Source organism: Entelurus aequoreus, linkage group LG05, assembly GCF_033978785.1.
Source record: "Entelurus aequoreus isolate RoL-2023_Sb linkage group LG05, RoL_Eaeq_v1.1, whole genome shotgun sequence".
Lineage (NCBI taxonomy): Eukaryota > Metazoa > Chordata > Actinopteri > Syngnathiformes > Syngnathidae > Entelurus > Entelurus aequoreus.
The window spans coordinates 69,136,613-69,160,459 of NC_084735.1; the positions used below are offsets into that span (position 1 = coordinate 69,136,613).

Below are 23,847 nucleotides of genomic sequence, written 5' to 3' on the forward strand. Positions count from 1 at the left end.
GGAGTTGGAGAGGTAGGAGCGAGCCAAAAACTTTTATGGGTGTGTGAATAACTTGCAGATTTTCCCCTTATTGTGGATGACCAGAGAAGGTAATCATGTACTGTATTTAGGGCTGCTGCTATTGATCACTTTAGTAATCGAGTAATCAATCGATTAGTATGTTGATTAATCGAGTAATTGGATAAAACACACTTTATAGCCTCAATGCATATTTCAGGGAAAAATTTAGTTTTTCCTGTTTGCCATAACCTTCATTCTTTTTGTTTCTAATACATGCACATCACCATTGAAATTACACTTTTAATATGTACACATTGATACCTTTTTTAACATTTTAAAAACTCTGCTGTTTGCTGACACACAGATCACAATACCACACACCGCCACTCTCATGTGCGCTCTTTTGCAGCAACCGTGCGGAAACTATGTCCGCATATTTCAAGTTCCAGGCACTCCATTCAGTCCAGATTTGATACATGCTCATTAGTTAATAATTTTTAATAGCTAATTAATTTAAGTAAAGGAATCACTGAAGTAAAATTATCTAAATTGAAGCTTTTTTCTTCTTGAGTTGATCGATTCAGTTGATTAATGGTCGCAGCCCCAACTGCATATGTTTACTTCATTTTCCACCTTGTACTAAGCAGCCAGACCCTTTCCTATGCCACAGTAGGTTCAACATCCGCTTCTATGGTTATCAGTGTTGGGTTAGTTACTGAAAACCAGTAACTAGTTTCTTTATTTCAAAAGTAACTCAGTTACTAACTCAGTTACTTACACCAAAAAGTAATCCGTTACTTTGAAAAGTAACTATTTAGTTACTTCTTTTTTTCCCCTTTTTTAAAAAAAAGCTCCCATTAATGCCCTTTTAGCCTTCATTTCAGTACTGTTATTGCACTGGGGAATAATACAATCTGTTGATCAACTTGACATGCATTTGCATCACTGAACTCTGCTAAGCAATGTGGTCTACATACAACACACAAAGACAAAGATATGTTTCAAAGGGCCAATTTATTTCAGGCCAGAACAAATTGACAAAACTATTTTAAATAGCTGCAACATAACATACATAAGTAACAAACAGCATAATAACAACATAGCTGTAAACCTGGCTTCACCTTAGGAAGGCACACGTGACATACACAAAGCCTAACCAGGCAGATTTGAATTGTTGTTTTGGGCAGTAGATAGGATCTTTGATCCAAGACACAACTTACATTTAACTAAAATTTTCTTTTCTTTGTGCTCGACAAAAAAAAGAAGTGAGAATATCTCCATGTTAAGACGCTCGAGTCGAGGGTCTTAACATGGGCTGCGGCTCTGTTGTTAGTAAACACAGACACTCCCCTCCCCACACCCATACCCACACCCAGACACACACAGAGCGCGCCTCCGGCTTGTGGACGACATTGCAGCGCTCCAATAAAACACACTCAGATCTTCTGTTTCTAGCCGATACTACATACAAAATAACATAAAATAACGCAGTAACTCATCATGTAGTAACGGTAACTGAGTTACTGAATATAAAAAATAACGCGTTAGATTACTAGTTACCGCCGAAACTAACAGTTAGTCCCAACACTGATGGTTATCATCATACTTTTTATATTTACTCTTGCTTTGCATTGGTGTCACAGAACACTAAAAAAGCTAAACATCTTGAAGTCTCATGAGATTTGATGATGATGGGTTTACCTCCAAAGTTTTGTTTGACTTTGATGCAGTTTTATTTGTGGTTGATACTGGAGATAATTTTGATAATCATGTCCTCATTCTTTCCGCATAGGAACTTTACACAGCGTGCAACCTTGTCTTGTCAAAGCCCAAGCCCAAAGTGGACCCACCAAAGGAGAAGACCGAAAATGGGCCAGATGAGGGACATGAGGGAACAGAGAACCAGTCCCCCAACTCAGACAAAAACCCACCAAAAGCCACGGAGCAAACTACGGCGGAGACTAAACTTCCCAACATGGACATGGACTAACTTTTGCATTTGAACGTCACGCTTCTGAGATTGATCGTGAGGATCCAGCAGCCTCGGCATTGTGGACATGGACAGCAACGTCTCTTATCAGTACTACTCTTGTCATACTGCTTTATTTCTTAATTACAAAATAGTTCACCTATATGTTTATTACTGAACAGTCACAAAGGATTCATTAATATGTTTGTAGTATATCTTACTAAGGTATAAATAATGTTGCAAAGAATGTGTATTGTTACAGTGTTCTACATTTCACTCCACATCGACTGGATTATTTTGTATTTAGATTCAAAAGAAATGTTGTTTTTTTTTCTGTGTTTTTACTGTCATGCAGGTTTCAATTGGGTGTCAACGGTTGTGTAGTTTACGCTCTGGTAGCTTTGTCATTTTTGTTTCTACTCCACAGTATGAATGCTGGCCCAGGAAATCATGTTTCCTGGTGCTACGATTGTTGTCACAGCTTTATTATCCTTTAAAAATAAAATACAATTAATCCAAATAACTACAAATCAAGTGCTGTGTGTGGAGACACTTGCCAGTTTTGTTTTAATTTCTTCATTTTTAATAAAACTACTGCACAACTATACTGTATGCATAAAATTGTGACGATACTTGCAATCTGTGATCATGGGCTCTTGTGAGATATGACTTACAATAAAACAATTACATTTGGACGAACCAAAACAACCAAATCGCATTGATAGGATATGTGGGGCTCTTTTTTTCTCCTAATGTGATGAAGTTTTTCTTACTGAACCATAGAACACACAAACTGCATATTGAAAATATACAGACAAATTAGGTCACTTCCAAAATATTTCAAACATGAACAGGGTTGAACAGTCAATATCTTTTAAATGAACAAGAATTACAAATAAATGCATATATATTTTTATATACTATATTTTAAAACGGCTTATTTAAAACATCTTCAAATTATTCCATTAAAGATAATATACGGGCTTTTCTACTTTTTTCCATATTCAAAGATTTTACTAACTTGAAATCATTAAACCAGTGTGAGAATTTCGGTTTTACTTTAAGAGATTGACTTTTGTGAATGCAAAATTTAGCTTGCATAATATTAATAACACTTCTCGGTTGCTATATGGAATCACGTGACCTAGAGGCACATCCGGGTTTCAGGCGACGGTCTAATAACCCCGTTAGGCTACTGTTATTTATCTGAATCTGAAGATTTAGGCTTAGTTTGAAAGGTTTAGAGGCAAATATAAAAGCGATCATGATTTTTTTTTTAATTAGATGGGGTGGATTTTTACACTCTTAATAAAAATATATATAAAACCATTTATCATTACCAAGAGGTTCGTGCATCAAGTATTTGATTGACATAACGAGTGCCATGCTGCTGTGATCGTGACGCTAATGAGAAAAAATTATACATTTGTTTGCGGTTGATTTCCTGCTACAAATATTAGTCTCATCTACAATTCATGTCTGAAGTTGTTTTTTATGGTGTGAAGTTCATATTTAGTCTTAGCTGTATATGTCCCTGTTGTTCAGCAATGTTTGCCTGCAATATTAAGGTTCAGTATATGCTGTTGAGGCTACGAGAGATATATTCATCTAGTTTATTAATACTGTTAAGGATATAGTTCTGCTATCAAACACTACTATTATAATTGATTGCATTACAGAAAGTTTCCCAAACAAATCAAATATTCAAACAAACATTTTACAAAGTGATCGCTGCAGATACAAGCGGTCCGATTGTATTCCACAATGAGTCACTTCTTTCGGGACCATATGACATATATTTCTTATCTATTTGAACGACTGGAACACCAAAGTACAGAACAGTAATATGACATTTTCTGCTCAAACTACTCTCACTTGTTTTAATGCTATGCTCAAGCTGCTTGACTATCGCGTGAATTAAAAAAAGAAACACGGATGTCCATCCATCCATCTTCAACCGCTTATCCGGAATCGGGTCACGGGGACAACAGCTCCAGCAGAGACCCCCAGACTTCCCTCTCCAGAGCAACATTAGCAACTTCCTCCTGGGGAATCCTGAAGCGTTCCCAGGCCAGAGAGGAGATGTAAACCCCCCATCTGGTCCTTGGCCTGCCGCGGGGTCTCCTCATTACATTTTGAAGCTCTCAGAAGCCAAGTTATGTTATATTCCTTAAGATTTATTTATGCAAATTTGAGGTATCAATTATCTAAACACAGTTTTGTTTGCATATTTTCAGGATGTAGATATATATATATATATAGTGTATATATACATATATGTACATATATATATATGTATATATAGTATTTCATATATATATATATATATATATATATATATATATTATATATATACTGTATATATATATATATATATATATATATATATATATATATATAGTAGTATTTCATATATATATATTATATATACTGTATATATATATATATATATATAATATATATATATATATGAAATACTACTATATATATATATATATATATATATATATACAGTATATATATATATATATATATATTATATATATACTGTATATATATATATATAGTAGTATTTCATATATATATATTATATATATATATATATATATATATATATATATATATATATATATATATATATATATATATATATATATATATATATATATATATATATATATATATATATGAAATACTTGACTTGGTGAATTCTAGCTGTAAATATACTCCTCCCCTCTTAACCACGCCCCCAACCACGCCCCCGCCCCCCGAAATTGGAGGTCTCAAGGTTGGCAAGTATGGCTATATGTAATGTGATATATTTATATTTGGGGCTCTTGTTGTGGAAGGGTATTTCCGGTGGTAAGGACGCAAGCTGTGGGCGGAAGTAAATATTGACTCATTTATTTTTTTTCGTTTAAAATTAACTCATTTGCAAGGTGAAACAATCATATAATCGAAGGAAAAAGGAGTTTAAATATTACAGCGTGTGAGTGTTATGGTTGTCAAAATGTATTTTGTTTTATAAATCCTCACGGAGTCCTAGACGGAAGTGAGTTACCTGCAACACATCTTCCAGCCAGTAGGTGTCACTGTGAGAAACAAGCACAGGAATGCAATCGACGCAAAGCAGGCCTCGATAGCGATTGGTTCTTATAAGGCAAGAAAAATACAATTTTCAGCATATTATTTTATATATTGACGTAACTCCTTTTGTTATGGTCCTATTCGGTTTCTATTCTATGTATAGAAGTACGCGTATGCGTTTATTATGGCAAGCAAAAGCGGTGGAGAGTTTAGCCACTGTTTACGCTAGCTAGCTAGCTTGAGAGCTGTCAAATGATGACTTTTGTCCTTTTGAACCTTTACACATCAACACACTGCTGTTATTTAGCCGAGGCGTTGAATATTTTGAGAAAAATTAAAATAGAATATTGGCAATACTCAAATTAATTACCAAAGGAATGTGACAATCGGTAGAAAATGGATGGGGTGGATGCCTTGTTTGGATAGCTAATTTTAGCTAGGAAATACAATCCTGGTATCCATCCATCCATCCATTTTCTACCGCTTGTCCCTATTGGAGTCGCGGGGGGTGCTGGAGCCTATACTTTTTCCTCAAATGACCAGCGATACCACATAGGTAGTCCTCATTAGTTTCAAGTCCATACTCTCCAAGCAGCCCAGTTCCACCATCACCATAAACATCTCCTTGGTCTCCCCCTCCTCCCATGTTAAGAATCTGGGTGACAGCACTCTGTCATTTCATAAGGGACAAGTGATAGAAAATGGATGTATTTTCAGTAATATCAACTGCCCCTGCCCTTTGTTTACTCCCAATAGTTCTGCAATTCTGCTTCACTTTCTTGTCACTTCCCGTCTGGATATTTGCAACTCCCTACTCTTTGGTCGTCTCAACAAACTCCTCTATAAACTCCATCTAGTCCAGAACACTGCTGCCCGTAAAATCACCACAACTCCTGCCATCAATCACAACACCCCCGTTCTTCACCAACTATCAATTACTGCATCAACGACAAGATCCTCCTCCATACATTCAAAGCTATCCATAACCTCGCCTCGCCATACCTGTCTGACGACCTAGACGCCAATATTCCTAACCTCAGCCTGCCTGTCTACCATGGGGTCAGAGCCTGTGTCTGTTTTTAATGGTTGCTTTGCCTAAATTTAAATGTATTCATTTTTTTTATTACAGTTTTTATGCTGCTTTTGTGTTTGTATGAGATGTACGGCAACCCTTGAGTGCCTTGAAAGGCGCCTTACAAAATAAATGTATTAATATTATTATTATTATTACAGCTAAGGCACGTTGACATCATGACGTAACTTGAGTTTTGGCTGACATGTGATTGTTTTACCAGGAATGTAAATGTCTCAGGACAAGGCAGATCAGGACGATGAGCTACTTGCCTTAGCAAGTATCTATGAAGAGGAGTTCCACCGGGAAGAATCGGCTCAAGGAGGGGAGATGCAGCTCTGTGTGAATCTCCCTCTTGACTTCAGAGTTGTTGTCAAAGGTATATATATATATATATATATCTAATATCATTCAGGTATGTGTGTAACATTTTAAAAATAGATTTACATGAAACCAGTATTATCAGACAGGCTCTGTAAAGATGATTTTAGCGATATACAGTACAGGCCAAAAGTTTGGACACACCTTCTCCTCATTCAATGCGTTTTCTTTATTTTCATGACTATTTACATTGTAGATTGTCACTGAAGGTATCAAAACTATGAATGAACACATGTGGAGGTATGTACTTAACAAAAAAAGGTGAAATTACTGAAAACATGTTTTATATTCTAGTTTCTTCAAAATAGCCAACCTTTGCGATGATTACTTTTTCGCACACTCTTGGCATTCTCTCGATGAGATTCAACCACGGCTGTGAAGTGAAAACCATTTCAGGTGACTACCTCTTGAAGCTCAACGAGAGAATGCCAAGAGTGTGCGAAAAAGTAATCCGTGCAAAGGTTGGCTATTTTGAAGAAACTAGAATATAAAACATGTTTTCAGTTATTTCACCTTTTTTTGTTAAGTACATAACTCCACATGTGTTCATTCATAGTTTTGATGCCTTCAGTGACAATCTACAATGTAAATAGTCATGAAAATAAAGAAAACGCATTGAATGAGAAGGTGTGTCCAAACTTTTGGCCTGTACTGTAAGTATCATTTACCTTTTTTTAATGTATTTATTTAAATTATTAATCAATCCAACAAAACAATACACAGCAATGCCATAATAATGCAATCCAATTCCAAAACCAAACCCGACCCAGCAACATTCAGAGTAGCAATAAACAGAGCAATTGAGAGGAGACACAAACATGACACAGAACAATCTAAAAGTAGTGAAACAAAAATGAATATTATCAACAACAGTATAAATATAAGTAACAATTTCAACATAGCAGTGATTAAAAATCCCTCATTGACATTATCATTACAGACATTTATAAAAAAAAAAAAGAAAGAACAATAGTGTCACAGTGGCTTACACTTGCATCGCATCTCATAAGCTTGACAACACACTGTGTCCAATATTTTCACAAAGATAAAATAAGTCATATTTTTGGTTCATTTAATAGTTAAAACAAATTTAAATAATGGATCCCATATTCCAATATATGACTCATTATTATCTAAGCTAAATGCAGTTTTTTCTACTGATATCATCTCCATTGCTTGTGTATACCAGTCAGTATGTGTTGGACTATCAACATCTATCCATTTTTTTAGTATTACCCTTTTTGTTATTATGCATATTGAAAGAAATGCATTTTTACTCTTTGATGACACGTTACTAAATTGATGGAGATCCCCAAGAATGCAAGTTTGCAGTGTCATTGGGATGTTTGTATTAAGAAATGTAATTGCTTCTTTTGTTGTTTTCAACCATAACTCTTTTATTATCTGACATTCCCACAATGAATGAACAAGAGTTGCCTCGGCTGCCCGACACTTCATAAATAACTTGCTATCTGTTTTATATTCTAGTTTCTTCAAAATAGCCTTGGCATTCTCTCCATGAGATTCAAGCACGCCTGTGAAGTGAAAACCATTTCAGGTGACTACCTCTTGAAGCTCATCGAGAGAATGCCAAGAGTGTGCGAAAAAGTAATCAGCGCAAAGGTTGGCTATTTTGAAGAAACTAGAATATAAAACATGTTTTCAGTTATTTCACCTTTTTTTTGTTAAGTACAGAACTCCACATGTGTCCATTCATAGTTTTGATGCCTTTAGTGACAATCTACAATGTAAATAGTCATGAAAATAAAGAAAACGCATTGAATGAGAAGGTGTGTCCAAACTTTCGGCCTGTACTGTAAGTATCATTTACCTTTGATAAATATTAAGAAAGTTATGGACTTTTAAAAAACCTGTGAAAATGCTCTAATTTATGGTCAACTTCTAAATCAATGGGGCTCAGGATTTTAGGTGTGACCTTTTTGTTAGAAATGTTGTAACGTTCTCAATATCAACCCCATTTTAAAAAGGTTGGTATCATTGGGAAGCTTGCTAAACAAGAAACGGAAAAAAACAGTTTCAGAGTTACGGTGTATTTTTAATTGATTAAATTCAGGAAATTAGCATTGGAAGTGACGTAAAATTTGAGTAAACATGGCTGGTCGGACAGGCACTCGAAGGGTCCAAAAAAATCGGTGTGCGAACCAATCATTTTAAAGGCCTACTGAAACCCACTACTACCGACCACGCAGTCTGATAGTTTATATATCAATGATGAAATCTTAACATTATAACACATGCCAATACGGCCGGGTTAACTTATAAAGTGACATTTTAAATTTGCCGCTAAACTTCCGGTTCGAAACGCCTCTGAGGATGACGTATGCGCGTGACGTAGACCGGCGAACACGGGTATGCCTTCCACATTGAAGCCAATACGAAAAAGCTCTGTTTTCATTTCATAATTCCACAGTATTCTGGACATCTGTGTTCGTGAATCTGTTTCAATCATGTTCATTGCATTATGAAGAAGGAAGCTGAGCAAGCAAAGAAGAAAGTTGTCGGTGCGAAATGGACGTATTTTTCGAACGTAGTCAGCCACAACAGTACACAGCCGGCGCTTCTTTGTTTACATTCCCGAAAGATGCAGTCAAGATGGAAGAACTCGGATAACAGAGACTCTAACCAGGAGGACATTTGACTTGGATACACAGACGCCTGTAGAGAACTGGGACAACACAGACTCTTACCAGGATTACTTTGATTTGGATGACAAAGACGCAGACGTGCTACTGTGAGTATGCAGCTTTGGCTTTTTTTTGCGTATGTACGTAACTTTTTTTAAATATATAAGCTTTATGAACCTTGGGTTAGGTGAACGGTCTTTTGGGCTGAGTGATTGTGTGTGTTGATCATGTGTTTGAATTGTATTGGCGTGTTCTATGGAGCTAGGAGCTAGCAGAGGAGCTAGGAGCTAGCATAACACGTACCGTACCGTACGTGCGCGTCACGTACGTAACTTTTTAAAAATATATAAGCTTTATGAACCTTGGGTTAGGTGAACGGTCTTTTGGGCTGAGTGATTGTGTGTGTTGATCAGGTGTTTGAATTGTATTGGCGTGTTCTATGGAGCTAGGAGCTAGCAGAGGAGCTAGAAGCTAGCATAACAAACACGCAGGTGTTATTATGCAGGATTAATTTGTGGCATATTAAATATAAGCCTGGTTGTGTTGTGGCTAATAGAGTATATATATGTCTTGTGTTTATTTACTGTTGTAGTCATTCCCAGCTGAATATCAGGTACCGTGAGTATGCAGCCTTGGCTGCTAAACATTCGATAACTTGACCGTATGTGCGCGTCACGTACGTAACTTTTTAAAAATATATAAGCTTTATGAACCTTGGGTTAGGTAAACGGTCTTTTGGGCTGAGTGATTGTGTGTGTTGATCAGGTGTTTGAATTGTATTGGCGTGTTCTATGGAGCTAGGAGCTAGCAGAGGAGCTAGGAGCTAGCATAACAAACACGCAGGTGTTTTTATGCAGGATTAATTTGTGGCATATTAAATATAAGCCTGGTTGTGTTGTGGCTAATAGAGTATATATATGTCTTGTGTTTATTTACTAAAGTAGTCATTCCCAGCTGAATATCAGGTCACCCCCGGCTCTCACAGCATCTTCCCTATCTGAATAGCTTCAACTCCCCACTAGTCCTTCACTTGCACTTTACTCATCCACAAATCTTTCATCCTCGCTCAAATTAATGGGGAAATTGTCGCTTTCTCGGTCCGAATCTCTCTCACTTCATGCGGCCATCATTGTAAACAATAGGGAACTTTGCGTATATGTTCAACTGACTACGTCACGCTACTTCCGGTAGGTGCAAGCCTTTTTTTTATCAGATACCAAAAGTTGCAATCTTTATCGTCGTTGTTCTATACTAAATCCTTTCAGCAAAAATATGGCAATATCGCGAAATGATCAAGTATGACACATAGAATAGATCGGCTATCCCCGTTTAAATAAAAAAAATTCATTTCAGTAGGCCTTTAAAAGATACTCTGTAGACCAGGGGTGTCAAACTCAAATACAGAGTGGGCCAAAATTTCAAACTGAACAAAGCCGCGGGCCAAGGTTGAAAAAATTAACCTTTTAATAGGGACCCAAACAAGTTTTGCATTGAATATTGAACAAGCAAGGCTTATATAACTTTATAGTGACATGCAAAATTGAGTTTCAAATAATAATTATAATAATTAAAAAATATCAATGGCATATCAAATAAAATTTAAATAAAAATTGAATGCCTCTTTTCTATGTGCAGCCTTCTGAGGTAAATATCAAAATAAAGTTTTTCCACAGGCTAATAATACATTTGAAAATAAAATAATAATGAATGAATCAAACATTCAAGCCTTGAAGTAGCAAGAGAAAGTGCATGAATAAAATGTTAATTATTGCTCAGTTTGCTACACTGATTTGCTTTAACACTGAATATGGAACAAGCAATAAAAGAATGAATGAATGAATGAAATAAGTTTATTTCGGTCATATAATCAACCATCAACCATTAACCATTGGGGGTAGTGGGGGGTGTATATTGTAGCGTCCCGGAAGAGTTAGTACTGCAAAGGGTTCTGGGTATTTGTTCTGTTGTGTTTATGTTGTGTTTATGTTGTGTTACGGTGCGGATGTTCTCCCGAAATGTGTTTGTCATTCTGGTTTGGTGTGGATTCACAGTGTGGCGCATATTTGTAACAGTATCAAAAATTTTTATATGGCCACCGTCAGTATGATCTGTATGGCTGTTGACTACGTATAAGTATGTCTTGCAGCCCTATGTCTGTGTGTTTAAAAGCCGCATAATAATAATAATAATATGGGGAATAAGTGAACGAGACGACAGGAACGCTAGGCATTGCCTTTTAAGGCACGCCTTCAATATAGATGAGTCTCCCAAGAGTCTCCCGTGAAATTGGGAGGGTTCGCAAGTATGTTAGCGGTGAATGCTGTGTTACAGCGGCACCGCCGCTGTTTAATACCGGCGGGCCAGATGTAATGTTAATTTGATATTGCCTCAAGGGCCAAATGAAATTACTCGGCGGGCCAGATTTGGCCCACGGGCCAGAGTTTGACACCCATGCTGTAGACTCACAGATGAATGTATAACTTGTATTACAATAGCGATTCCAATGAACATTTTATCACCATAGATTTTTTGCAGGGGAGTTTTGTTGAGTGTAAACCTGCCAAATTCGGTCAGAGCTTTATGGTACAAAAGTTCGATATTGTGGATGAACTAGGATATGTGTTCGACATCATCAGTATTGCTTTGGAGATGAGAACAACACAAATGCAGTTGAACTCTGAAAATGGTCTGGTCGCTGTTCATGATAGCCCGATCAAGCATTAAAAAAACACTGAGTGACCACTGTGGAGATCCAGCCAACGTCAAATACACTCATACCAACATCATGGGGTGGGTTGTTAAACATGGTACGCATTTTCTTGCAACTAAAAAAAAATATCAAAATGTATTTTTTTGCAGGAGAGAAGCAAGCCGAATATAAAATCAGCTTCCTGCCGCCTTTGGTTCTTAATTTTGAGCTTCCTGTAGACTACCCATCCACACATCCACCAGTATTCACACTCAGCTCTAAATGGATGACCAGAGGACAGGTGCGGATCAAACATCAGTTTTAATTCAGTCGGTTCTATCTGCGCTTTGTCCTTTATTGCTGGTTTCTTACCTTGTTAGATGAGCTCTCTGTGCAGACATCTGGACCAACTATGGGAGGAGAACCGAGGCTGCGTTGTTCTTTTCACATGGATTCAGTTCCTCAGCGAGGAGGTTCTGGACTTCCTCAGCATCCAGTCTCCTCTCCTGATCATCAGAGAAGGAAATAAGGCAAGCGGAGAGCGCAGCAGGAAAGCTGACCATGCAGCCACAAGTAGGACTTGTTTTACTGAAATGCCTCTTCATAACAATTCTACTTTGACTAACATTTGATAACTAATGTGGCATCAATCATTTGAGACTTAAGCAAATCTCACTAGACTAAATTAACACGTATAATTTGTTTCTTTATTTTTTGTGTGAAGCCAACAAACAGGCTGTAATACAAAACAATACAATTTATTTAAAAAAATCAAGAGCATACTGATCAAGCAAATACTAATGTAAATACATTACAGCACGCACACTGCCTAAAAGACACCACTTGGTGGCAGTATCACTCTGCAAACACATTTGCGTTTCTTATTATAGGGGTGACTAGTTTTACATTACTGAACTTATTGTCAGACTAAAATGGTAAAATAGTTTCTTAAAACAGTATCGGCAGTAGTAAGTGATCGGCCATTGACGATTATTGTGTTTCAACGCTGATCACCTGCAGCTGATCAAATATTGTATTTTTTTATTTTGTATTTATTTTTGGTCACTTGACTAACAGAGGCGGCTATCAGATAGTGTGGAGCCGCTCCCCTAAGTTGATAATAATCACCTCCAATGTAGCAAATAAACTGCATTTCTTAGTATCTTAAAGGGGCCATTTTATGAGTTGTTTTCTATATTTAAAACACTTCTTCGTGGTCTACATAACATGTAATGGTGGTTCTTTGGTGAAAATGTTGCATAAATTATGTTTTACAGACCGTTATTAAGCCGCTTTCTGACCGTCTCTTCTAGATGCGCCGTTTTGTGGTGGTCTTATTTACGTGCCTCCACTTTGACTGCGTCTTCTCCCTGTCATCCACATTGTAGTTTTTAGCGCTTCCATATAAAGTCTTCGAACAGATTTAAGTTTGAACTACACGGTACTTTGTATTATAAATTGTAACAGCGGAGGATGCATGCGCATGTATGAGCCAGTCTGCTAAACAACAAGAGGATAGAGGAAAATAAGGAGCTTAGTGACTACAGTGTCAGACAACAACGGGGAAATGGGTAAATTTATACCATATGTGGATAATCCGGTGACATCATCGGCGTGAAAAATGTCATAGGTATTGCAAAATACAAAAAGCTTGATTGAAAGAAGTAGGGAGGAAGGCAAGATTGTTTTATAAATATCTCTGCAATGTCTCCACGGTTTGATTAACAATTTTCGGGCTTACGCTGATCCCAAATACACAACAGCAGGTACCAATAGGTAAGAAAAGTTGGTTTTGCATAATATGCAGGTAAGAGGCGAGACAGGTTTCACACAGAGTAAGAGTAAGCCGAGAACAGGCGTGTTAATTGGCAATAGTTTTTGTTAATGTTTACAAACTCAGGGAATAATTTATTTGGGACACAGGAGGACTTTGAAGGCAAAAACCAAAGCATTTAAATGAGTAGTAGATTGTAGTTTTTGCTTTTTAGTTATTGTATACTGTTAACTTTGATTTGCTCAAACAATTATATGTAATAAAAATAGAATAAGTAACTAATTGTATTTAATATTGTGTTGATATTGTTACACTGTCAATAGCATCTACCATAAATACATGAAAACATTTACAGTTAATACATGTGCTCGGAATTGGCAGCACAAAACCCTGATAGGAACATTTCTAATGTCAGAGGAATATTTTCCTCCTTTGAGCAGAGTAAAATGCTTTGGGAAAAAATTGCTTTGGCCTTCGTTTTTGCAAGAAGGATGAAAACAATGATCTCACCCTGTTTGTTATCTATGTACACACACAAATATGTTATTCTCTATGGTTTCCATGGCGTCATGAAGTACCAGGTGCAGGAGCGAGAGCGGAGGAAAACGTGTGTGCGCTCTGCACACACACGCCAAGTTAACTTCCAGTTTCCAGCCTCGCCTTGCCAAAGCGCAACAGGCAAAATGGACAAAAGCATGAGAGGCGGGCGGCCATTTTAGAGATTGCTCCGACCTTAACACGGCTCAGTTCGCTCTCCCAGCACTGGTATTGCTATTGTTTATACTTACTCCTTTGTTGTAAAATACATTGTTACTCTTCAATTCTAGTCACCTCTCTCATCATTTTAGACAGCCTAAGAACTAAAGGATTCTGGTGGATTGTTCACTTTTAAAGGGAAGGTCCCAATAATAATTAACAACATGCAAACTTATTCTTGGAAGTCACAAGAAAGAATTGTCCTCCACTATTTGTAGTATTGAATGGAAAATTCCAATTGTAAAGGAAGTAAAAACAGAACGATCTGATGTGTTTTTTTTTTTACAATTCTCTGATGTGTTTTTTTTACAATTCTGCCCAGACGTGACACAGGTCGGAAGCCCTTGTGAAAACTCAGAAACGAAAAGAGAGTTGAAGAAGTCAGAACAGCAACCTTTAGCGTCCTGCCACCTGGACCCACGGGCCATCGTGTCTGTGGACGTGCACGCCGACCTCCTACCTCAGCTGCTGGACTTTGACGAGGCTCAGCGTCAGAGGGCGTTTGACTGTACCATGTTCTGCTGCAGCATCTGCTTTGTGGAGAAGCGGGGCGCCGACTGCATCTGCTTCAAGGATTGCCAGCATGTCTACTGCAAAGACTGCGTGAGGGAATATTTCCAGATCCAAATACGCGACGGCAACGTTCAGTGCCTTAATTGCCCGGAGCCTAAATGCACATCAATAGCTACGCCTATGCAGGTAAGACTGATGTGTACCTTATATCCCAACCACAATCTACACGTCCACTCCCACCTCTCAGGTTAAGCAACTAGTGGACGAGGAGCTGTTTGCCCGATACGACCGTCTGCTGCTCCAATCCAGTCTGGATCTCATGGCAGATATTGTATACTGTCCGCGCCACTCCTGCGGCACGCCGGTGATGGTGGAGCCAGACACTACCATGGGCATATGCTCTGCCTGCAAGTATGCCTTTTGTACGCTGTGCAAAATGGGTTATCACGGGGTGTCCCACTGTAAGATCCCTGCAGGTAACTTCCTTTGCATACTCTCAATGCATACTCTACAGAATAACCACTTTGATACGAATTTATACTGTCATCTTTCAAGCATGTTCGCAAGGTTAAAGGTGCTGTTGGCAACTTCTTTACAATAACAATTTTCAAAACAATAAATATAACAAGAACACCACAAGCTAGCTTATGTTATCATTAGTGGTTTAACAGAACACATTTGTTTGACAATTGTCTATATTTTTCACAATTACAAAGGTTATGTAACAAAAAATGTTTACCGGCCCGAATAGAAGGATTGATGTTTATGGCTGTCACTCATCCGGTCACGTCAACATGTACGCACAGGGAGTGCGTGCTTACACACAAAAGCAGTCTAAGAGAAGCAACGAACAATTTACAGTCATGTTGTTGTTATGGCTATTATTAGCTAACAACACCTAAAGCTAGTGCGCGTGTTTGTGTTATGCTAATAATTTAGGTAAATTGGACTCAGCACACCTGATAATCTCGTGCCGCACACTAATGTGCCACGGCACTGTGTTTGGGGGTTCTTAGAGTACCTGTCGAGTGGAAAAACAAGTACTTTAAGCTGAATCATCTCAACCAAAAAATGGACATTTTAGTTCTTACATTATAGGTGCCAAAGCAGATTAGTGCAATATCTAATGATACATATTTTATAATAGTGTAGATTTTTCGATCAGTGTTTTATGTTGCCGATTCCTATATTGATTATTTGTACATGAGGGAGATTGTCCAAAACCGATCACATGTAGTAACTGTAAATATTTCCATTCATTTATGGTGAGTGCTATTGACAGTGCAACAATATCAAAACACTATTTCAACTAGTTCCCTATTTTATTCTATTACATACAATTGTTTGATCAAAACAAAGTCAATAGTACACAATAACTAAACAAAAGCAAAAACTACTATTTATGACATGGTTTTTGCCTTCAAAGTCTTCCTGTATCCAGAGAATTACTCCCTGAGTTTGAAAACATTTGCAAATACAGCAACACAATCATTGAGAAAACAAAAATATCTAATTACTCTTGTATCAATTATATGCTGATAGTACCTCTGGTATCGACGCCTCTAATTTATGGATGGATCTGCCCTCCTCTTACCTGTTGTGTACTGACTGTGACAATGTTGACACACCGACAATGTTGACACACCAACAGTTGTATCACCCTCTCTCTAGACTCTTATTAATCTACTTGTTAATTTCATATTAATATTTGTTACAAAGCACTTCTTTCTTGGTGTTGTTTAAAGCGAACTTAACTATTTTCATGCCTGCTCCTGGTTTTCACTCTGTGTGCAACATGTTTAACCTCGTCTTCCAGGGATAATGATACTTGATATTAACGACACTTAATAAACTAGAAAAGGCAGTTTATTTGCACTAATGTAGGTGATTATTATTAACTTAGGGGAGCGACTCCACATTGTGTATGGAGACACATACAATGCATCCGGAAAGTATTCACAGCGCTTCACTTTTTCCACATTTGTTATGTTATAGCCTTTTTCCTCAATGGTGTACCTTCATTTTTGTCCTCAAAATTCGACACACAATACCCCTTAATGACAATGTGAACATTTTTTTTTTTCCAATTTTGCTAATTTGTTAAACTAAAAAACTAAAAATTCACATGTCTGGAAAGGTATTCAAAACGTCACTTCCTGTCAATGAGAAAGGACGCAAAAGAGAAAGGCTCCGCTCTTGCTACCGGAGTTTTTTGTTAAATCTGAAGATTTTGACCACTGATTTGCGATCACAGCCACAGGAGAGTACTCTGGCATCTTCAATCTGATTTCGGTCAGTTGAGAGGCACTGGTACGCTGAAAGAAGGCGAGTTGAGAGAGCCGTTAGACTCAAGCCAAAGGCGCCTTGCCGCAGTTCAGAGCGGTTGCCTAGCAACCAAAAGCTACGGAGAGTTTACAGCTGTTTTAAAGTGATCCCGACGTCGCAGAGTGATATAAGTTGACAGGCTGAAACCTCAAATTGATCTCTGAACGGCGCAAGATACGAAATTGTTGGAAAAAACAAGTTAAAGTGCCGCAAGTCGCTAAAGAAGCAACTGCCGTTAAGACACAAGCAAGAGGCAGTGACGTCAGTGACTGCCGCGATGCGAAAAGGTAAAGGAAAGATTGAAATCCCGAAACCTTCGGGGTCAGCTGTTACAGAACACAACTGGGAACAAGATTTGAGGTTGGACACAAGACATGATGGGAATCAAGAAGTGATAATACAAATACTTGAAGAAATGAAAGAAGAAATGAAAGAAATGAAAGAAGAAATTAAAGAAATGAAAGAAGAAATTAAAGAATTGAAAGAAATGAAAGAAGAAATGAAAGAATTGAAAGAATATCTGAGAAAAGTAACAACAGAACACCAACAAGATGTGAAAAGTCTGCAGGAAAATATACAAAATCTGCAATCTCAGAACAACAGAAGAAATAATGAAGCCACTGAAATGAGCAAACAAATGAAGATCCTTCAAGAAGACAACAACATGCTGAGGAATATCATAGATGAAATGGATCAGGACAAACGAATGAATGATATCATCGTGACTGGGCACCGAATTAAACCAAGATCCTATGCGAAAGCTGTGAATAATGAAGGTGAACCAGATGAAATGGATATGATCTCAGCAGAACAGCAAGTGGTCAACTTTCTGCAATCAAAGGAAATTGAAATTGACATTAATACCATCGAAACATGCATCCCACTGAACGGAAGAAACAACAACGCCACTCCAGTCGTGCTCGTGAAACTCGTAAACAGAAAATCTAAAATGGCATTGCTGAGACAGGGAAAGAAGCTGAAGGGAACAAATGTGTACATGAATGAGCATCTCACAAAACGCAATGCTGGAATCGCCAAGAAAGCACGCGACTTGAGAAGGCAGGGAAAAATCCAGGGAACTTGGAGCACCAACTGTAAAATCTACATCAAGCTGAATGGAGGTCCAGAAGCAAGAGTAATTGTTGTCCATGACATCAAGGACCTGGACAATTTTTAAAGTTTACACAGCTACCAAAACAACGATGATAATGGACTCTGACAGAAAACAAACACCCAAATTCAACATCGACACTACTATGTTCCAAGGGACGACTAAACAAGAGGACCTACATTCAGGATTGCATTCACCTACACTTATTGAGATTATTGAAACAACATCAAAGATTGTTGAACAAGAAAATATGGAACTAAAAAATTTCTGCAACAAAGATTACAAAAACCAGGATTTGGAAAATGATATAGATCCAGATACAAATTTTTTCTCCCACATCAGTAATAATTGTTTTTATTATACAGATGATCAATATAATAGCAACATTACTTGCGATAACAAATTGTCAATTATTCATTTTAATAGCAGAAGCTTGTATGCAAACTACAGCAACATTAAGAACTTTTTGGAACACATCAACGAACCATTCAAAGTGATTGCTGTTACAGAAACATGGATTGATGATAAAAAAGGAATAGATTTTGATCTGGAGGGATATGAACTAAACTACATCAACAGAACCAACAAAAATGGAGGAGGAGTAGCTGTGTACGTGATGAAGAACCTGAACTACAAAGTGGTAAAAAACATGTCATTTGCTATAGATAATATCTTAGAATGTATAACCATTGAAATATGTCAGGAAAAAAGCAAAAACATTTTCATCAGTTGTATATATAGATCACCTAAGTCAAGTATAGAAACATTTGAAGAATGGATCAAGGCTACTTACATGGATAATGGTGAAAGAATAATGTTCTTATGTGGTGACTTTAATATTGACTTATTGAACCCTAACAAGCAAAAGTCTATTGATGACTTCATTGATACAATGTACAGCATCAGTTTGTATCCAAAAATCACAAAGCCAAGTAGAATCACAGCACACTGTGCCACGCTTATTGATAATATTTTTACCAATGAGTTTGACAATAACACTACAAGTGGTCTACTTATTACCGACGTTAGTGATCATCTGCCAGTTTTTACAATATATGATGGACACTACAAGAAGAAAATGGAAGACAAAAGGACATTTCGAAGACTGTGCACAGAGAAGAGGATGACTGCTTTCAAAATTGAGCTACAAAAGCAAGATTGGGACAATGTGTACAATGAAAAAGAGGTTGATGAAGCATATGAACATTTCTTAAACAAGTTCATAATACTTTATGACAAACATTGTCCATGGATACAACTTAGTAATAAACAGAGAAAGAATAACCAACCATGGACAAAAGGATTAAAAAATGCTTGTAAGAAGAAGAATACACTATATAGAGAATTTATAGCACAAAGAACTATAGAGGCAGAAATTAAGTACAAAAAGTATAAAAACAAGTTAACAGAAATACTACGATCATGTAGAAAAGAATATTACAGTGAATTATTGGACAGGAACAAAAATAATATGAGAGCAACATGGGGCATCCTCAATAGCATTATTAAAAAAGGCACAAAGAGGGACTACCCTCAATACTTTTTAGACGGAAATAAAAACAATGACAACATAAAGGAAGTAGTTGAAAGCTTCAATAATTATTTTGTAAATATTGGACCAAAATTGGAAGAAAGGATTCCAGACCCAGTTCCAATTGAGGACTATAATGATACCATAGAGCGAAATCCCAACTCCATGTTCCTCAGTAATGTGACACAGGAGGAAATAGTTATAATCGTGAAAAAATGTAAATCTAAGACTTCAACTGATTGTAATGGAATTGATATGGATACGATAAAAAAGGTTATAGAAGAGATATCAGGACCATTAATGTATATTAGTAATCTATCATTTCAAACAGGTACATTCCCAAACAAAATGAAAATAGCTAAAGTTGCACCAATTTATAAGACTGGAGATAAACATCAATTTACAAATTATAGACCTGTTTCTTTACTTCCACAATTTTCTAAAATCATTGAAAAACTGTTTAATAACAGATTAGAGAGTTTCATAAATAAAAATAGAATACTCGAAGAGAACCAATATGGATACAGAGCTAATGTCTCAACTTCAATGGCTTTAATTGAAATTACAGAAGAAATTACCAATGCAATAGACAGTAAAAAATGTGCAGCAGCAGTTTTTATGGATCTAACTAAAGCATTTGACACAATTAATCACAATATTTTAATCAAAAAACTAGAATGATATGGCATCAGAGGGTTAGTCTTAAACTGGATAAGAAGTTATCTAACGAACAGGAAACAATACGTGAAGCTAGGCGAACACATGTCTACAACGCTAAATATATCCTGTGGTGTACCTCAGGGATCAATATTAGGACCTAAATTATTCAATCTCTATATAAATGACATTTGTAAAGTTACAAAAGATTTAAAGTTAGTATTATTTGCGGATGATACAACAGCGTTTTGTTCAGGAGAGAACACACAGGAGATAATACAAATAATAGCAGAAGAAATTAACAAATTAAAAAGATGGTTTGACAAAAACAGACTATCGTTGAATCTTAGTAAAACTAAAATAATGCTATTTGGTAATAGTAGAAGAGAAAGTCACAAACACAAATACAAATAGACGGAATAGAAATTGAAAGAGTAAATGAAACCAAATTTCTAGGTATAATGATTGATGATAAATTGAACTGGAAATCTCACGTAAAAAATATACAACATAAAGTAGCAAGAAACACGTCAATAATGAATAAAGCAAAACATGTTCTAGACAAAAAATCACTTCATAGTCTATACTGCTCACTAGTGTTACCATATCTGAGCTACTGTGTAGAAATATGGGGAAATAATTACAAAAGTACACTTCATTCATTAACGGTGTTACAAAAAAGATCAGTTAGAATAATACATAATGTTGGATATAGAGAACATACAAATCCTTTATTTATTGAATCAAAGATACTGAAATTCCACGACATAGTGAATTTGCAAACAGCTAAAATTATGCACAAAGCAAACTATAACCTGCTACCCAAGAATATACAACAATTCTTCTCAACAAAAGAGGAGAAATATAATCTTAGAGAAAAATGTAATTTAAAACATTTGTACGCACGTACAACACTTAAGACCTTCAGTATATCAGTATGTGGAATTAAATTATGGAATGGATTAAGCAAAGCAATCAAACAATGTACTAATATGATCCACTTCAAGAAACTCTTCAAACTTAAAGTGTTTACAAAGTACAAAGAAGAAGAACCATGACAAACATTTTCAATTTATTTCATCCATTCATTCATTCATTCTTAAAGTAATCTTACTTATCTCATCATATGAAATATGACTTTCTTCACCAATTATTATTATTAAATTCTTACTATTATTTATTTATTTATTTTTATTGTGATTACATATGGAGTTTATTGTGAAAAAATTGAGAACAGGAAGTGAATAAAAAAAGTTTCAGCAACTGTTATGTAAAGAAAAGGGGTAGGATTAAATAAGCTCTGCTTCTTCCTACTCCTTTTCGAACATGTTGAAAAGAGAAACTGGAAATTGTGATGTATCATGTTGTATGCTTGCATGTTCGAAATAAACTCAAACTCAAACTCAAACTCAACAGTATTTGCTCAATACTTTGTTGATGCACCTTTGGCAGCAATTACAGCTTCAAGTATTTTTGAATACGATGATAACATTTTTAGAATATGCCAAAGAGCAATCAGAATCGAGCTGGTAGTTAAAAAAGCCTTGCTTTAGAATGAAATGCAATGTTAGTCCACGGTAACGTGTTGGCATTTCTCAGTCAAATCTCATGTCACGTTTGCTCTTCTTTTTTTTTTTTCTCCTTGTCCGGTGCTATAGAGGATCTACGTAGCCTCCGAGACGAGTACCTGTCGGCCACTCCGCAGGGGAAAAAGTTTATGGAGCAACGCTTTGGCAAAAGAGTGATCCAAAAGGCGGTGGAGGAGTCCTTTAGCAGGGACTGGCTCAACGAGAACTGCAAAGGCTGCCCTCACTGCGGCACCAACATACAGGTGGGCTTCTCCTGCTGATCACAGCGTGGCACAGCAGGGTCCACAGATATTTTTCATTTTGAATAAACTGCTTTTGCTTTGTCCCATGTTCAGAAAGTAGACGGCTGCAACAAAATGACGTGTACCTCGTGCCGCCATTACTTCTGCTGGCTGTGCCTGGGCCTCCTCAACAAAGCCAACCCGTACAGTCACTTCCACAACCCACAATCACCCTGCTTTAACCAGTGAGTCATTCCTTCCTCTTCATAGTCAAGACGCCTACGTTGTTATCTCGCATCTCAACATGCTGACTTTCTTTCTAGGCTCTTCCATGGTGTGGACCTAGATGAAGACGATGCCTTATGGAGTGACGAAGAGGACTGATGTCTCTGGTTTATCGTCCGCCTCAATGCACTTTATCTCACACCACAGTCTATTTTTCATGGACTGTCACCTTATGCGTCATGCAGTGACGCTGCTATGAGATCACGGTCAGGCCTCATGATTCTACACTTATAAGCCGCTTTATTAGGTACACACGCACGTTTCATTCATACAAAAGCCGCCTTTTTAACGCTAAGGATGCTAACTTTGTATTCAAATTGTTTCCTTAGCTTATTAAATTACAAAACCCCACACATAATCTCGCTCAAACATCAATTCACAAAAATTACAAAAATATGCATTAAACATATAATTTAAAATAAATACATTGAAAACAAAGTAATCAATTAACTAAATAAACCACTTAGAATTATTTTAGTAATAATGATACAAAATCCCCATGAAAATGTCTCTCAATTAAGGAAGCAATGCAGTTTCCAACGTGATCCATATTTTTTATGTTTTGCTTTACCCATTAGACTACTTGACAAATGATTAGAAGTGCAGGACTTTATGGAGGAACCTCATACAGTGGGCCTGTCCACAGTTGACAGGGCTTTGACTGTTATAAAAGTATCTGATTCTATAAGCAAGCTGGTCCACGAGTGATGGTGATCCAGTTAACAATCACTGTGTGCTGATAAGGTTGGTTGGAATGACTAGAACACCAGTGATCACAGCCTATGCTTAGTTTGTGGAATGAATAGTTTACCTTTATACTTATTGTGACAGTATTCAAGACTATGTGTTAAAGTTGTTAAAGAAATAATGAAGGGGGTTCCTCAGGGTCTACTGTTTTCTTGTGCAACCATGCCAAATGCTAAAATCTAAAGGGTGGAGCCACAGAATTATGAGCATCATTTACAAAACACAACTTTTATTGCACAGTACTTTTTTTTATTTTATTTGAATATAGAAATATATCTATCTTTTAGTTTTTTTGTTAACGTTGCTACCGCAGAAGACATGGACTTTTTTCTTGAACCCGCATTGTGCTTCAAAATAAATGTTCCCACTTGAAATTCAAATCATGCATCCAGTGTGAGTCATTTTCAACTTCACACTTTTGCCAATATAACCTTATAAAAGTAGACCACAGTACTAAAGGTGCCTAAAACTATCAAGCAAGGATTTAAGTTTATC

The 23,847-nt window shown here is 36.8% G+C and overlaps 2 protein-coding genes across 4 annotated transcripts in view; both read left to right on the forward strand.

Annotated features, from left to right (window-relative positions):
- Window positions 1-2,676, forward strand: part of hspa4a (heat shock protein 4a) — a 31,106-nt gene extending 28,430 nt beyond the window's left edge. For both annotated transcript variants that reach the window (XM_062048746.1, XM_062048747.1), the window contains one exon: window positions 1,793-2,676. In XM_062048746.1, coding sequence (XP_061904730.1) covers window positions 1,793-1,990 — 198 coding nt within the window. In that variant the 3' untranslated portion in view covers window positions 1,991-2,676. The remainder of the gene's footprint in view (window positions 1-1,792) is intronic.
- A 2,359-nt stretch (window positions 2,677-5,035) lies between these two features.
- On the forward strand, window positions 5,036-23,732 carry rnf14 (ring finger protein 14). Of its 2 annotated transcripts, XM_062048749.1 has the most exons (9): window positions 5,036-5,129; window positions 6,352-6,507; window positions 12,014-12,144; window positions 12,224-12,416; window positions 14,696-15,072; window positions 15,134-15,362; window positions 22,169-22,341; window positions 22,435-22,565; window positions 22,644-23,732. In XM_062048749.1, the coding sequence occupies exons 2-9, from the start codon at window positions 6,360-6,362 to the stop codon at window positions 22,702-22,704; spliced, it is 1,443 nt and encodes a 480-aa protein (XP_061904733.1). In that variant the 5' UTR covers window positions 5,036-5,129; window positions 6,352-6,359; the 3' UTR covers window positions 22,705-23,732. The 2 variants fall into 2 exon arrangements, with proteins under 2 accessions (XP_061904733.1, XP_061904734.1); XM_062048750.1 differs by lacking the exon at window positions 5,036-5,129 and having other exon boundaries at window positions 6,433-6,543.
- The last annotated feature ends 115 nt before the right edge of the window (window positions 23,733-23,847 follow it).